Source organism: Macadamia integrifolia, unplaced genomic scaffold (assembly GCF_013358625.1).
Source record: "Macadamia integrifolia cultivar HAES 741 unplaced genomic scaffold, SCU_Mint_v3 scaffold2798, whole genome shotgun sequence".
Taxonomy (NCBI): Eukaryota; Viridiplantae; Streptophyta; class Magnoliopsida; order Proteales; family Proteaceae; genus Macadamia; species Macadamia integrifolia.
Window position 1 is genome coordinate 5,439 of NW_024868971.1, and position 17,626 is coordinate 23,064.

The following is a 17,626-nucleotide window of genomic DNA, read 5'->3' on the forward strand; positions in this document are numbered from 1 at the left end:
AGATGTAGATGGGGTCCTCTATCACATGTATTAACCCATGTACTGCCAAGTGGCAAATAGTGAAGCTTTATATTTCACAGCCATAGTGATGCCTAGAAGGACCTTAACATTATTAAGTTTGAAAATCTTCAAAAATTATAAATGCAACTTGGCATTCAAAGCCTCCTATCCTGAAATGTAAAATCAAATTCATTAGATCAAACACCAAGAAATACGAAAATAAATAGACAAAAGATCCGCACGACACAGAGATTTAACGAGGTTCACACACCAGTGTGGTGTGCTATGTCCTCGGGTAAAGAAGATGTTTTACTATGTAGAAGAGAGAGTACACCCAAATAGCGGCGAGAAAACTCGCCCTGAAACCCTAGCTCGATAAACTCCAAAAATACAATGACTTTCTCAACACGACAACAGTACATTCATGATTTAAAGTATCTCCGATACCGATACGATACCCTCCGATACGTATCTTAGATTTAGCCTACCGATACGATACATGGAATTTTTAAAATCCTTTCGTATCAATATATATCCTACGATACATACCGATATGCACCAATACACTATCGATACGTATTGATCCTCTATGAAAAATATAAAATCGAGGTAAAATATACTTTTCGGTATGTATCAGTAAGTATCGGTGAATATTTGTATGTATCGATCGGTATGTATCGATGAGTATCAGTCCGTATTAGTGAGTATTGGTATGTATTGATCAGTACGTATCGGTGAGTATCGGTATGTATTGGTGAGTATCGGTATGTACCGATACAATACGCTACGGTCATATAATGATGGCCAAGATGGATATTTTTTCAGAAAACACGATTTTTTGGGACGTTTTTGTTTTAAAGTTGCTGCCAGCCATATTTCTCTCTAACTAAAGTGGAAATCAAGGTTGAGAACAAAGATTTTACATTTATGGGACAACTACAAATCTTGAATTCTTAGTGCGATACCCTCAATTTAGTGTTTATGCATAATACATATTATCAATAGCTTTTTTTAATAAAATTTGTATGCAAATGTGTTTAAAAAGGTGTTTCATATCCATTTACGTGCGTTTCTTTAGCGTATCTCCGATACGATACGATACCCTCCGATATGTATCTTAATTTTGGTCGACCGATACGGCGACAGATACCGATACTTTAATCCTTGAGTGCATTATATATACTCCAAGTCATGGGTAGACCCATCGGGTCACAGTTGATCTGGTCGAACCCCTCTGCTTCCATCACAGATCTCAGAAAACTTCCCATTCGAGTCGCCACCAAAATATGTCGGAGCGGGTCAATCTTCAAAACGGGTCAAGAATTCGAGAGAAACTTAAAAAAATTTGACTTAGATATGAATTGTGTTTAGTTGCCTGCCTATCTTACTGTGCCTACACATACACATCCATACAAATGCATTCATTCGTGTCTCTGCTATGGAAGTGCATATCATGTTTTTATAATTTTTTCATTAAAGAAAAAATTCTTGATCTCAAGTCTCAATATAAATGGGTTTGCTTGTCTCTGTCATAAAGAATCTGATATTTGTCTCTTAAAGAATGGAATATGCATCTTCAGAGAATCATATCTGGAAGGAACTGCCTTGTTTCTTATGTCCTTTATATGTTGGCTCCATATATATGAAGAATGCCCATTAAATAACAAATTTTCACAATAAAGTCAAGAAAAAAGAATGAAAAGAATACACTTTGCAGGGTAATACCAAGACAATGGCCTGAAAGAGATATATGCCAACAGCACTGGCTATGCCAGATCTAGTCTATACCTGAGAAAACAGTTTAGCTCAGTATATGGCCTTTATGCTCACGTGGAACTATGGAGGGGTTGCAACTATGCTTGTTCAGTGGAATATGCATTGTCCGGGAGTTGGCAGAAAAGGAACCACTATCTTACTGTTTGCCACCTTTTATTTTATAATACATAGTTGAAAAAAACTGGATTAAGTACAAACATGGACAATTTAAATGGGTTGTAGTGGAACATGCAGCAGCATCATAAAAGAGGAGGTGTACTATACAAAAAACAGCACTCGTAGAGTAGAGTCTATGCTTGACTCAACCCAAAAATGAGGATAACAGGATAAAGACATACGTGTAAATGATCCAAACTGAACCTAGGTAGGGCATGATGCAGTTGCACGATGGACTTAGGAAAAAAAAAAAAAAATCTTTTGATTTGATTTTCTTTTGTTTTAGAAATAATTTCTTTTTAAAATTAGCTAGCTTCTAATTTTAAAATAGTTTCCATTAATTGTTTGATTTTTCCTTTATATTAGTCATGTAATGGATGAACTCTTAGATTTGATTGAATTTGAGACACTTTCTTTCTCCCCCTTTTCTAATATCTCCTATCCATCGCTCTCTTTATCTCTGCTATTTTCTTCTTTTTTTTCCCCTCAAATTCTGTTTTTCCCCCTTTCATCACTTTGTTTTGAATACTGAAGACCCATTCGAGTCCTGTGGAAGACCTATTGAAGATCCACACATCAGCAACAAGTTTGAGGACCTGAAGACAGCTTGTTTTCCCTGATCGACACTGGTTTTCTGCTAGGGTTTTGACCTGCTGTTTGTCCTCAGTTTCTACCAAGCCTGTGGCCAGTTGCAGCCACACTTCTGGGTGACTATTGGAGGACCTAAAAGAGAGACTCGACCAGGAGGATGGAGGACTGGAAGGCCTTTTGAAGCTGCTGCTGAAATCTCCCTCGCGACATACTGATTCTACCGCCCAGATCTGGTTCAGGTCCTTCGATCTCTTTGTTGCATACTACTCCAAGCTGAATATAGAGCTTTTGGAAGAGCAGGTTGTGGTGAAGCTTTTCCTGGAATATCGGACTCAGTCGACAAGTATCAGCGAGGTTCTCCTTCTGTTTCTGTTTCCCTATTCTGCCGCCTCTCTTGATGGTTGTCTAGAGGTTGAAGACAACCCCAATAGAATCGTGTTTTATTTTAGAGATACTTGTTTGATTTTACACTTAAGCCCCTGTGACCTAAACGTGTGTTCTAATAAAACCTTCTTACTTTAGTAATTCCAGAATGCCCCCCCTCTTTGATTTTTCTATTCCAGTTTGACCCTATTATTTATTTTCCCCTTTTAAGCTCTTAAAATTGTTTCTGAAATTACAAGAATACCCCTCAACCATTATATTAAGCTTCTTAGTCATTCTTGTGGGCCCTAAGTGATCCGATTTCGATCATTGGAATTCGGTTCCGCATCAGGGCAGGCATTGGTTCTTTCAAGAAAAGAAAGGAGAGGTACTTGGACATTACGTGGATAGATTTTCCAAATGCTTTTACTTCTTATGGTAAAGGCTTTATGATCTACAACCACCATTGGCACCCCTCGACTCCTGTTATCATGTTCAAATCTTGACAGGCCATTGGACGTCCCTTTAGAGTTATTGAGCATTTTCCATTATGATGCCCTGAGCCATCCACTCTATTTGATACACCTGATGGAGAGAGTGTACTTTTCCTAGCATTACATTGAATTTTATACAAATTTCCATTTTCTGTTTCTACTTCGTGCAGTAATTGTATTATGATCAACTACCAGCACTACCTTCAGTACCATCTGCTCCTGTTGTTTTGTCCAACACTGGGCAGGCTATGAGACCTCACCTTTGAATTACTGAGAATGTTCCCTTTAAAAAGCACACGCCCACTCACTCCAAATGTATGCAATGCTTTCACTGTTTGAGTACACCTTATGAGTCATTATCTCCTTTTTCTTGCATCATATTTAGTTTCTTTTATTTTTTCCCTCCACTGAACATGGTTTTTCTTATCTGATCCAGGTTTCTGGAGAGTACTCCATGATCAAAGCTGGTGCTGTTCTCAAAATGATTGATGAAGAGAAAGTCATGATGGAGTCCTTGATGTGTCTCCGGCGGGCTGGTGCAGACATCATACTCACTTATTTTGCTCTACAAGCAGCTAGATGTTTATGTGGTGAAAGGTAAGAAATGACCAATAGAACTTTTTCAAAACACCTGGAACTCTTATCTAAACGTATGTTTGTATGTCATAAACAAGCTTAAATTGAAAAAAGATGTACTCAAGCTGCTACTGCATGGTCTTTTATTTTATCTTATTTGGCTTGTAAGATGACAAAAGACCGATACACTAATGGATGGATGGAAGAAACATAGGAGCTAATAAGTAAGAAAAGAAGGGAAATTTTTAAAAGAAAAAGAGGAGAAGAAAAGGTGGCTCCCATCTCAATGAAGCAAATCCATGGAACTAGTGATGGATTGGCTTGAGGATTCAGCTCTGAGGTGAGCTGTGTTGCAGGGTATCTCTTCGAGATCCCGCAATGTGTCAGCGTAAGAAGTATCGAGTTGCAGGTTGTTGAGCATTTGGCGAAGGTCAGAAGCTTCCTCTTTTAGCCGCACATTTTCCTGGAGGACCTGGTCATGGCACTCTGACACGTGATTCAGCTTGTCTATGAGCTGACGGTTTTCATTGCGGAGCCGCATAACTTGTGACCAGAGTTCATCCAGGTGCTTCTGCTTCCTCATCCGTGACCGGCGAGCAGACTCTCTATTAGATATCATTCTCCTCTGCTTCCTTTCATCTATGATGCTCAACTGCTGCTCATCTGCTTCATCAGAAGTTGAGTTATTGCTGAAACATGATGACTGTGGGTTGAACTCATGGACTAGAGGAGGAGGGATCTGATTCTGAGGATTGGGTATGGGTCTTAAGAATCTGCTGAAATGGAATGCAGGTATGCTCTGCATCGCAGTTAAATGAGTCGGGTAGGGGGCCTCGTTCGCAGGTGCAAGGTACCGGAGTCCAGCAACCTCACACAGCTCCATCCCTGAATGATGTGAATGAAGTCCAGAGGGATTGGTTGTTCTTTGTTTGGAAAATGAAAGATGAGGAGATGAGGAGATGAGGAGATGAGGAGATGAGGAGATGAGGAGACCAGGAATTGCTTGGCTTAGAGGGAGTTGGAAGGAGTATTGGTGAAGCCTGAAGTAAGGAGGGGGGGATGCATGAGGAGTGGAAGGTGTTTATAGCTTGAAAAAGGTTGAGAGAAGTGGCCCCCACTTAGTGCAACTAAGAGTAACAGTACCCAAGAGTTTCTTAAAGGACAGACAATAAAAACATCCATATATAAGAAGGCCCTACATCTCATGCGTATATATGGTATAATGTTTTGATGTACGTATGAACCATACATACCACGTGAAGACAAGCAGCAACCCCACACACTTTAAACATAGATAATGCTTTCCATAAAGAGGTCTCCTGCTGTTATATCTATCATATGGCTCCAGCTTATATCCATGCATGTACATCCATCCATGCATGTGCATTCCCTTGGTCATGTAATGTGACTTTAGGGAATGTTTTGGAAATGGAATGCATATAGGTGAAAATATAAAAATGGGGTTGGGTCGAAGTTAGTATCAGAAGAGTTTTTATTATTTATTTTATGAAAAGATTAAAGTTGCCCGCTTGTGTGTGCCTATGTCTAGACACAGGCGGGCATAAAAGGACTTCCGTGCAGCATACCATTAGTGTAAGTGCTAGCACAGTGGCTGCACAAGCTGGTAGCGTTTTCTTACCTTTTTTTTATTTAACTAATATTATTATTATTTTAATCACTTTTATTTATTTGGCTTACTTCTACTTTTGGAACACTCCCACCCAACTATGGTAATCACACCTTGTGACGCAATATGCCTAATCCCTTTTTTTTTTTTTTAAACAGTTAGAGAAGAAATGGAAACCCTTATAAAATTGTGTTGGTGACTCAACGATCACTGCAAAGGGACCCATCAAGGTTAAATTATCATATAATTAGTATTCATGTGCCCAAAATAACCTCATGTGGGTTCTGAATTTCCAAGACTGTCCTGTCCTCCGGATCCCAGATTGATTTTGAGAAAGAAAGGGACAAGAATTCAAGTCCCTTCTTAATACAGCATATCTTAATCTCAGATCCTATTATGGAGCAACACTCGAGCGATTGTGGACTATATGAACAGATTGGTTACGTTTATCCACATCTTGTTTATTTATATTTCTTTCTTTCTTTCTTTTTTCTTAAAGCTACTTTAATGGCCTACTTTTAAGAAAAAATTGACATTTATGTGGGAATTTTTCATAAAAAAAAACTGTTTTTGGGTTTTCATTTACTAAACTACCCGGAGGCCACTTTTGGTAATGGTGTCAATTTGGTACAGATTATGAATACCCGTATCAAAATTGTATCGAATTACTATACGTATTGTAATCTTATCAAAGGATATACGATATGGTTTTGATTTGACAAAATAGTATCTTTCTCGATTTGAAAAGGTATCAGTTTTTTAAGTCTAACCATTTGGTATATATGGAACAGTACCAAAATATTGGAAGTATACTGAATAGTGGAATTATACGGGCGACACCCTTACCAAATACTGAATTATTGACTACATATTCATAAAAGGTAAATAATGGCGAAAATATTGAGTAGATACCACACTAAAACCATATTCATACTGAATAAGAAATCGGATATAAATTGTACTGAGCTGATATGATATCGATAATGAAATATAGGGATTTTCTTAGTACAGTATGATTTTGATATCTACTCTTCGTTTGTTTTACAAACCATACCAAATATTGTTTCGGTTGATGCCTTTACTTTTGGGTTGGCCTGTTACATTTCCTAAATTAAAAGCTTCTCACTGTTCTCTTAATCTACTCTATATTTCAAGGGAAGTGGTTTTGTACACCATGGTTCTAAGTATTGGTAATACGGGTGACTCGTATCAGTTTGACAAGTGTTTGATCCTGATATTTGGCCCATATTGTATCGATTGACTGGTATGGACCAGGGGTAAAAAAGAAAAAAAAATCATTTTTTAAAGTAAAGCAGAGGTATTTTTATCCGATGCAAGGGATCCGATATTATTCCATTCTGATAGAGTAAAAGTTTTAGAGAATGATTCAATACCCATTCCGATACCGTGCTCTATGTCCAAGCTCCCCGTGTCTATCTCTCTCCTCCCAAAATAAGGGATAGAGGTGTCTTTTCACAAGGGGAGAAGAGGAAAGAAAGCATTAGTGTAGACCACGCTCGCAGATCAAGTCATATTTTATTGTAGTTGTTTGATTCTCCACCATAAAGCCTCAGATTTTTTTCCCCATATTTTAATGTAGGAGTTTGATTCTCCACCATAAAGCCTCAGTTTGGGCCCGTGGCAGTTTTTACCTAAAAGCAATGGATAGGATTGTGTTCCATTATGACATCCTCGGAACATGACGGCATAAATTCTGAGAACTAATTAGGAAGCAAAACGTAGTATTTAACTGTATGTGATTATCGTTAATCATGAAAACCCACTAGACGTAGCATTTAATTGTATGTGATTATAGTTAATCAATCCTACCCAACAAAAAAAAAAAAATTATAGTTAATCATGAAAACCCACTAAATTTTTTTTTTTTTCTTATCGGGTATATGTTGCCATGGTTGGCGAGATATGTACTTTGATTTGGGTCCTTCCACTAATATTATTTTACTAGAACCCTCCCAATATATGGCCGTCCTTCATCCTTCAGGTGCTGAGGGGACTCGAGAGTCAAAATAAATAATCATTAGTGAAAGCACACTTTTTTTTTTGGTAAGCAGTGAAAGCACACTAACATATAATGGAACAACTAATAGATTGGACCATGTAGGCATGGTTCTAGGCTTGCCCATTTGGTGGTCGAAATTTTCTATTGAGAACATCTCCCAAAACATTTGAGCCAAGGGGAAAGGGGAGTGCCAAATCAAAATTTAGCTGTAGAGAATACATCTTCATATGCATTAGGGTATTTGCCATTAAATCAAAGTGGATTTATCTTTTACGAAAGTTCATGGAAAAATCAAGAATCTACAAGTAGGATCTTTATAAGCTTTTGATCGACTTTGAAAAGACCTATGACAAAGTCCCCTAAGAGCTAATCTAGCATGCATTACAAAAGAAAGAGATGTCTAGTATATATGTGGACATAATTAAAGGCATATGTGAGGGGGTGTTATCTAGTGTGAGATCTATGGGAGATCATAGTTGTGAGTTCCCAACTACCATTGGGTTGCATATGTTTTTTGCTAATGATATCGTTTTAGTGGATGAGAAAGTGGTAGGGATTAATGATAAGTTGAAGTTATGAAGATCTACTTTGGAACCAAAAAGCCTTAAGATAAGTAGAACAAAGATGGAATATATGGTGTGTAACTTTATTAGTTGAAGGAATGACATTGAAGTGGTGAAACTTGAGGAGAGACTTTTTACAAAGCAACTGCTTTAATTATTTTGGGTCAATTATTAATAAAAATTGTGAGATAGATGATGCCTCTTATAGAATTAAAACAGGATGGATGAAGTGGAGAGGTGCTTCTGGAGTGTTGTGCGATCGACATATTCCTCTCAAGCTTAAACAAAAGTTCTATATGTCTGTCATAAGATTGACTATGTTGTATGGGGCTGAATGTTAGGCAGTCAAGAAGCATAATATAAATAAGTTGAGTGTAGCAGAGATGAGAATGTTGAGATGGATGTTCAACAAAACTAGGAAAGATAGAGTGAGGAATAACAAGGTAAGAGCTGAGTTGGGAGTGGCCCCGATGCAGGACAAGTTTTGAGAATGTCACTTAATATGGTATGACCATGTTTAGAGGAGGCCTTAGGATGCTCCGGTACGGAAGAGTGATAAGATCCAATGGGAAGGAAATAAAGAGCTAGGCAGACTTAAATAAACATGGATGAGTTGGTAAGGAAAGTTATGTAGAAGCTAAGTCTTTACAGTAGTATGACATCAAACAGAGCTGTTTGGAAGGCAAAGATCCATGTTGCCGATTGCATTTTGGTGGAATGACCTGGAGGTATTTCATTGCCTTATTTCACTTCTTTTCTTTATCTTTCCCCCTTCTCTCTCTTCTTTCTATCTTTTTCTTTGACAGATACAGGTAGCTGACCTCATTCAGTTGGAAAAAGGCTGAGTTGTTGTTGTTTGTAATGTCACAAGTGCAATACCTCTGAAGACTCTCAGAAACTTGTGCAGATGTCACCACTTAGTAGGAAAAAACCTCTTCTTCATCAATGGAGGCTAAGGTTCAAAACTATAGATAGAAAAGGAAGCGAGTTCACAATTGTCAATTCATAAATTGTACAAGAGTTATTTCTCTCTTATCCTTAGCCTCCTTATATAAAATAAGAAAACCAACCAAGCATTGTGTGAACACAAGCCACACATATGGCTGAGGGCTGGTAGCAACACGAGGACCACAACCGGCCAAGGGCCAAAATAGTTGTGCATGAAGCAAACATGGGTTCATGGCCGCACAACAAGCATCTAGCCTTAGCTAGTTGGTTGTGCTGTGCAAGTGAGCTAGGGAACAACAACATGCAAGGTGCCACAAGGGGGTGTGTTGGTTTTTGTGTCCAAGGCATGGTATTGCATCTAGGTGTTCAACGACAAGTCTGAAAGGAGCCCTAGGAAGCTTGGTCTCTCTGACCGTTTTTTCGTTCAAAGGTATACAATTGTAATTTTGGGAAGTTGGCGTCCATAGGGTATGCAGGTAGGCGAGGGGTCCAATTGCTATTGTCAGAATTTATGTGGGATGAATGATCAAAGGTTTAGATTGTGCCACATCGATGATATTCGGTACCAACAGATTGAGTGTTTTGGCACTGACAGAGGCATATTCGAGATTCCCCCATGAGGCTTCTAATTGTCCACATATAGAGATGCTTCATGTGGTGTGCCACACATTAGCCATGGTGTCTTGTGTTCAAAATGTGCAAGGTTAGACTCTTAGGCTCTGTTTAGTATTGTTTCTATTCCAAACACTCAGTTTCGTGTCAAAAACTAAAATTTCAGTTTTTGTGTCAAAACGTCATTTTTAAACGATTTAAGGCTGTTTGGTGAATCTGTTTCTAGAACAGTTTCAGAACAGAAAATCGAAAGTTCTACCGTTTGGTACTGCCTGTTTCAGAAACTTTTTTTTAAAGTCAATAATTACAGAAATAACATTAAAATAGGTTTAGAAATTACTAATCCTTTGGGACAATAAAGTATTACATACCAAAAGAAAAACAAATTGGTTTCAAAAGGACGAATAAAGCATAGAATTAACAATGCCTTGTCCAAGTTAATTATTACATAATTCCCCAAATTTTGACTTTTTGTCCAAGTCTAAAGACTTGAATGCATGGAGGATGTCTTTTATCTTATTTGTTTGGTCCTCTAATCCTTTAAGTGTCCCTTCGAGATATCCTTTATGTACTTGTTCAAAGCGGACGGTGGTGTGGATGATGTTAATGTTGAGCTTTCTGAACATAGTGTATGTTGTATGGTAGAGATATGTGTTTCATCTTTCAACCATACAAATATACCATATCCACGGTTATCAGCCTATATCAAATAATAGATGTGATTAGGGTCATTGGAATTTAACATCAAATTTAAAAAAAATCCAAAATTATCTATATGTATAGATCAATTGTAGAAATAAATTATCCCAGTTGAATTTAGGTAACATAGAAAATACTGTCCCTTCTTTGAACCTTTCGTCACAGTTCGTACTTTACATTGACTTTTACCACATCTACATAGATGTAGTTGGTCCACCCACATAAAAAAATTACATGAATCTTGACATTTAAAAAATTCTCTTCCAATATTTTTACCCGACTTGATTGTATACTTAGCACAACTCTTCCCGTAAATTTCACAATTTGCTATTATGAGTGGGGGCATAGATGAAGTCATTTGTAACAGTAATTTAAATTTCAAAGAAGTTAATATAGCATCCAAATATATAACATTCATAATAATTTATCAGTCTGTACCACATACATAAATGTAACATAAAACAAGTACTACAACACTTGAAACATCAATTTAGGTTTTCAGTTTTGTCAAAATAGTTATCGATTTTAGTTTTCAATTAGTTCTGACATCCTTTGCTATCTAACCATTGCATTTGTAATTCTTAGCCTAGTGGCATTCATCTCTTTTGTCTTATTTCATTGACTTGATTGTGCTGTAGAATGATCAACGAAATCTTCATGTGGCAGATTCAAGTCATCTTCTGCAACTTTTAAATCATCACTCATTCTCATAAATTCAGTATCAGCAATATGTTTTTCTAGAATATAGTTATGTAGTCCACAACATGCTAGTACGATTGATGCCTAAACTTTCACTGGAAACTGGTGCATTAACCTTAAAATTTGAAATTTGTTCTTTATACCCCATATGTACGTTCAATGATATTACAAAGTGATGAATGCTTATAATTGAACAACTCTTTTGCTGTCTTTGGGATCTTCTACACCCTTTGTAGTCCGATAGATGGTATCTCTCACCCCTAAATGGTGTCAAAAATCTAGATTGGCTAGCATACCAAGAGTCGACAACATAATACTTTTCTACAGATGAAAAATAATATTTGTTATTACGTATACACTCAAATTTTAATCTAATATACTAAAATAAAGTTAATACCTGGAGGTGGATGTGGAAAACTCAATCGAAAATCACTCATTGCCTGTTCAAGTACTCGACAATCATTTGCACTACCTTCCCATCCCGCATACGCATATGTGAATCGCATATCAAATGAACATACACACATCACATTTTGAGTTGTGATCTCCTTTCGATTCCTATATCGAGTTTGATCCTCTCTTGGAACTATCGCATAGATGTCAGTACCATCTATGGAGCCAATACAATGCTATGACATATAGTGACAATTAAATGGTCACTACATATAAGAATATAAATATTCATATATTTAATTACAAATATGTATCATATTAACATATTTACCTTGAAAAAGGTAGTATTTCGGGTTCTGTGCAATCTCTACCGTTATCATATTGACGTCTAGCGGTCTGATTTTCTCCTTAGCCAGGCATTGTATTGCAATCAAGACAACATTGAATGTTCGACTAACTATTTCTCCTGAGTGATTGAAATGATTTTCGGTGTTCCTATTACTTAAACCCTTCCCAACAATCCATAGGAACATTCTAAGCTATTCATCCACTCGGATATTGGTCTTATCTTTCAACCACCCCCTATGTCTAACATAATCACATAGGTTGAGGAAGACATGACGTTCCATCTAAACTCTTCATAGCATCTGTTGGCATGCCCATTCAATACCTCATGCATCATGATAGCACCTGAAAATACACTATCCTTATATGGTTCCTGAATATATACAACATCACTCAGTAATTCCATTCCCATATGAAGGATCATATCTTTTTCATCACTAGAAGTTTCGCATAATACATTTTACATAATTGCAATAAATTTACAACTACTTATCAATTTCAAACAACTAACTGTCAAACATAACAATCTGACACATCGTCTCAACCCAAAACACATGTTCAACATTACACATCAATAAAAAAAAACAAAAGAAATAAAACACAAGTAGCCATTATCGAAAGCATTGTCATAAATCCAAAATTATCAAAAGTAGTATTCAAACACAACCATCATAATTAGTCTCAACAGTAGAATCAGACAAATGGCCCATTGCCCCTAAACTACTCCAAGGCATCTAAAAGCCAAGTCCTCTTAACAGGCTCTACACAGAAAAACAACTCCCTCCAACTAGGATCAACACACATATGACTAGTGGCCTTTAAGTATGTCTCCTTTGTCATATCCAGTATGGAGGATAATACCGCCTCACATGCACTCACACTGAAATCTCGAGGACGAGATGCACCTTCCCCACCATGAACAGGAGATGTAACAAAAGTATTGGATTCTTTCTCAATTTTAATGGATAAATATTTCCCATACAAGTCCTTGACGTGGTTATCTCCCTTATTGCACTCTTTTTTCTTCATCCCATGGGTGTCCTATCAAGATTTCTCTTTGTGGTGGTCTGAGTTGGAGTAGGAGTATCCTCATGAAAGGGGTCAGTCATGTCTAAATACACCAGGGTACTAGGAGATTCAAAGACTTACTGAATTTCAACACTATTATCAGCTTTGATGTAATCCAAATCTTGGGCACTGTCAACCCCTAAGTTTCCTCTAGCATAGGCATCCCTAAATATCATGCTCAATCTAACCAGTTGTTTAGTCCATACTTCTTGTATTTCAACCAACCTGGATTTGCATGCATAAGCAGTCATTGTATCACTCTGATGTACTACTCATTGTAATCTAATTTTGAAATAATTTAACTAGCTAGTGAGATCTATTGTACCTGTATTGCCCTATCCCATACGGACTCATCATCAATTGTGACTGATTTTTTCATTGAGTTCCACCCAAATCCAATTGTGTCAAGTAGTTTCTTGAACTGTTGATACTCGTGTTTCAACTCGTTCATCTTATTGCGTAATTGTTCTCTCCCAACTGTACGATTTAAAGCCTTCTGAAATTGCTTTGTAATGTCCTCCCATCCAGTTTTGTTAAATGAATTACCGAATTTGTATTCATTTTTTACAGCTTCTTTCATTGCCTCAATGGAAACAGTGGTCTCAAGTTTTGACCACTTAACGGCCGGGATATTACTTCTAGACATAATAGCTAGACATTATGAGTTAGTGTAAAAAGTTAGCATACTGGGTTAAAAAAGACTGAACACTAAAAAAAGAAATAACAAAGCTATTCTTCTGAATATGATACAAACATTTGTAAATAAAACTTATTACATGCATGCAGAATCTCATCATCAACAGTACTAATTCTAGTATGCCTCTGTTTGTAACCAAGACTTTATAACCGGACTTTTATACCCTCCATATATAAGTGCAGAGAACCTACATTCAGTTATCCATTAACTAACAACCATGTAATGAATATTAAATCAACAAATACCATTAACAGATACCATGAGACCATGAGAAGTAAGTAAAATGAACCATGAATTCCAAACAACCACAAACATAGAAAAACCACAATTCTAATAGCAATATAAATACCCTAATTTGACAACATTTAGTGTTACTAGGCTCCCTACTTTTATGAAAGTAGCAGCAGATAGACCAAGCAAAAAAATTAAATGGCAACGAGGTAACTTACAAGTGATAAGCTCTTCTTTTTAAGAAAGGTAACTTCAGAAATAAGGCATATGGTTATATAAAAGAGCAGGGGAAACAACAGATATGAATGAATCTACCATTAGTTGAAAAATCTCACAAGCCTTGTTGTATTAATTCAATAGAAGTAGCAACAGAAGATGTTTTACCTTTAAAATTCTCAGTGAAACAAAAAATCAAATAGTAATACTGTCTCATAGATCCAAATTTTAAGTCTGTATGATCCCACTTTTACTCTTCCAAATAGGATATATCCTTAACATATTTACAAAATACATTGCTATAAATTAGACAACCCATTTCTGACCTTTCTTCCCCAAGGTGATTCTCTGTGTTCCCCTCTTCGTATTCTTCCTTCCCCTTGTACCTGTAATTTTTCTATAGCATCGGTTCTATTCAATCTACAAGGTATTCTGCATGAAAAATCTGTAGAGAAAGCAACCCTTCATTCTGAAGCTCAAAACTACAGAAAGCACATGCTCTACCTTGAATGTATAGATCGAAAAAACTTCTATTGTTGATGCACAGGTTCATCAATTGTTTTATCTACCATAGTTGGGTCTCCATAGTCAACCCTCATAGCCAAGTGCCCATACAGGGTGGAAATTAATAGAGGCTTGAAAGGAAATCTGATTACTGAAATAGTACATATAGAACACAATAGAATCAAAATTTGAACTCCCTGGAAAGCTATATTCCCTAGAACTGATGGAGAGAAAATGGAAGTTGATGTTCAGAACCTCAGTCTTCTAAAAGGAAAGAATTTGTTAGATATATTAGTAAGATTTGCAGAGGAGGATAATGAGAAGTTCTTATTCAAGCTCAAGGATCGAATGGAGAGGTAAACTCATCTATCTCTTCTACTTTCCTATGTTTTACTCTCTAATTTTGATTAGGGATGTTTTAGTTTCTTGTTCTTGTTAGATTTGTGGCAGCACAGACAAACCATTGATGGGTTTTTTCTAATTAGGCATACCTGTTTGAGAGAAAATGAGCAGGGATGAGATCTGAGACCCAGACGCAATCGACAAGCAAAGAAGAGTAGCGGAGTTCTCCTTTGAAAAGAACGATGAGAAAATCTGGTTTGTAAAAAATCCAAAATTTTTTAGGGTTCGTGTGAAAGAGAGAAGAGCAAAGAAGAAGAAGAAGAATGAAGATGAAGAACAAAGAAGAAGAAAGAAAGGGAAGATGTACCTGCTGTGTCAAGAATTCAAGCTTCGATCGTGCTTCTTCTCCAGCCGCAAATTTCTTCTTCTCCTGCTCTATATGCACAGAGGTGAAAGAGGGGTGTAAGGGTGAGAGCTGAAAGAGGGGTGCTGATCGTGCTTCTTCTCTTGCTTGTGTGCCCTTGGCTCAATTTTATCGGGAACGAGGGTTCACGATCTGTTTTGCTTTTTTCAAGTTTGGAACGAAACTTGTTGGACAGAATGACAATTTGTCATTCCGTATTTCATCCTCTAAATCTTTTTTTTTTCAATTTTTGTTTCAAAAAAACTGAAACACATCATAATGTTTCCAAACAGTTTTTTGCATTTTTTTGTTCTAATAGAACGAAAAAATGATAGAAACATTTTTTTGGAACGATACCAAACAAGCTCTTAGAGACTCCATTTTAAAGTCACCTGTTGGGCATGCATACAAAGTCAATGTCGATGCCAATCGAAAGACCAAGTGTATGATCAAGGATTGATTTATGCAGATGAACCAACCGGGGATCAAAACATAGTCTGACACGTTCAGATATTAATGTTCAAAATGTCACAAAAATATAGATAGAACAATGTTCATACTGCGCAGTTGCATTGAATTATTGATAGTCGACATGATCATATATCTCAGATTCAACATGCGATCTGAGAAAATGACCGAACATCATTTGTTAGTTCTATGCTAAAATGCTTCACTAGAGTATGTAACATTAGGTGATGATTGTAAGGGTAACATGTCACACCCCATTCACACAGAACCGGACCGGTGACTGAGTTAACTCCGGTTAACCCAAACTTGCCAGGATCATCTAATACAGTACCCCACCACAGCATACCCACATCTAAGATAAGTATTCAAAAGTTCAACGGAAGACTTAATTTACCTGTAAATATCTCCAATATACTTGATACCCAAATTGTAGTATATAGCTAAGTACATGTGGGCCCGCATGTATTTAGCTATATACTACAATTTAGGTATAAAGTATATTGGGGATATTTACATATAAATTAAGTCTTCCGTTGAACTTTTAAACATTTATTTTAGATGTGGGTATACTGTGGTGGGGTACTGTATTAGATGATCCTAGTAAGTTTGGGTTAACCGGAGTTAACTCAGTCATCGGTCTGGTTCTGTGTGAACAGGGTGTGACAACAGTGGTATCAAAGCCACGATGCTCTATCCACTCACAGCATACCATTTAGACCCCATAGAATCTATAATAGGAAATGGAGTTGGGTAAATGTAAAACACTTTAAATAATTAAAAGCCAAAAAAAAAAATGATGGTTGCATTTAATTATTGCATTTCATGGCATGCATTAGAGAAAGTTTGCTTGGAATAAATAAAAGATTAGTTATTTGATTGCATAACCCATCGAGTACGGATTTAATAAAATTTCGACAGTATAACAACGCTAAAACAAGATTTTTCAAAATTTTCAAATAGAAGCACCTGATAGACAACATACATATATGAATAAGTATAATCAACAAAGGCTAACCAACGGCATTACAACCAAATTACAATAAGTTTATCAAGCATACAAAACTAACTAAAAGTCACCAACAACATCAGAATACCATACTAGCAAGTCCAAATTACAGAGAAAAGTACAATATATATATAGTCCACCATAAACACATAAACAACAGAGACAAGTAAAAGCTGATTAGGATAGGCAGGCTAAGTCCTCAGAGACACTCATCATCATCTAGCTCTACTACTCCATCCCTCCTAGGCCTCGATTTAACTTTGAGCCAACGATCGTAGTAATCAAACCTCACATTCACTAGTTGCACATCCCTCTGGAGTCAGATGAAGTCTACTGAAATGGCATTGGCCATTGTGTCTAAATCCTCACTCAATCTTAGGAAGGAATTCTCTAATGTAGCCTGTCTTTCTAAGATATTTTTCTCTCTAGTAGCACTCTCATCTAGTCTTCTCAAAAGCTGATCTTGCCCATCTTTTAAGGCCCTCATACTGGTCATCATGCTCTTAAAGTCAAATGCGCCACTCTCAGGTGGTGGGGCTCTATGTTGTGGGTCTGCGGCCCTAGCAAAGTCAGGATTAGCATCTCTCGAATCAAGAGGCTCCTCCTCGAGGATATCCTCATCCAGAAAGTCCTCCTTCTCGAATTGAGGAACATAATCCTCATCCTCCTCACTGTTTTCCTCCTCCTCCATGTGGACATCCTCCCTGTGGACATTCCCCCTGTTCCTGCCTCCTTGAGCTTCTGCCCTCTGAGGTACATCCATAAGAGCTTAAAGACCCATCCTGCGTATTTTTCCCTGCTAAATTTGTCCGCTGGAGTCTTCCCCTCC

General features: G+C 37.1%; 1 protein-coding gene and 1 long non-coding RNA gene across 2 annotated transcripts; one reads left to right on the plus strand and one right to left on the minus strand.

The window, feature by feature from the left end:
* The first annotated feature begins 2,258 nt into the window (after window positions 1-2,258).
* Window positions 2,259-6,051, plus strand: LOC122067271. Its single transcript, XR_006136642.1, has 2 exons — window positions 2,259-3,977; window positions 5,742-6,051. It is a non-coding gene; the product is annotated as an uncharacterized LOC122067271 (long non-coding RNA).
* LOC122067270 (basic leucine zipper 43-like) lies at window positions 4,074-4,991 on the minus strand. The gene has a single exon (XM_042631104.1). It carries the CDS (start codon window positions 4,837-4,839, stop codon window positions 4,240-4,242), a length of 600 nt encoding a protein of 199 aa, XP_042487038.1. The 5' UTR covers window positions 4,840-4,991; the 3' UTR covers window positions 4,074-4,239.
* Window positions 6,052-17,626: the final 11,575 nt, after the last annotated feature.

Bases quoted from the DNA above. Each gene is read 5' to 3' on its own strand.
- LOC122067270 (XM_042631104.1), bottom strand. From the start codon at position 4,839: ATGGAGCTGTGTGAGGTTGCTGGACTCCGGTACCTTGCACCTGCGAAC.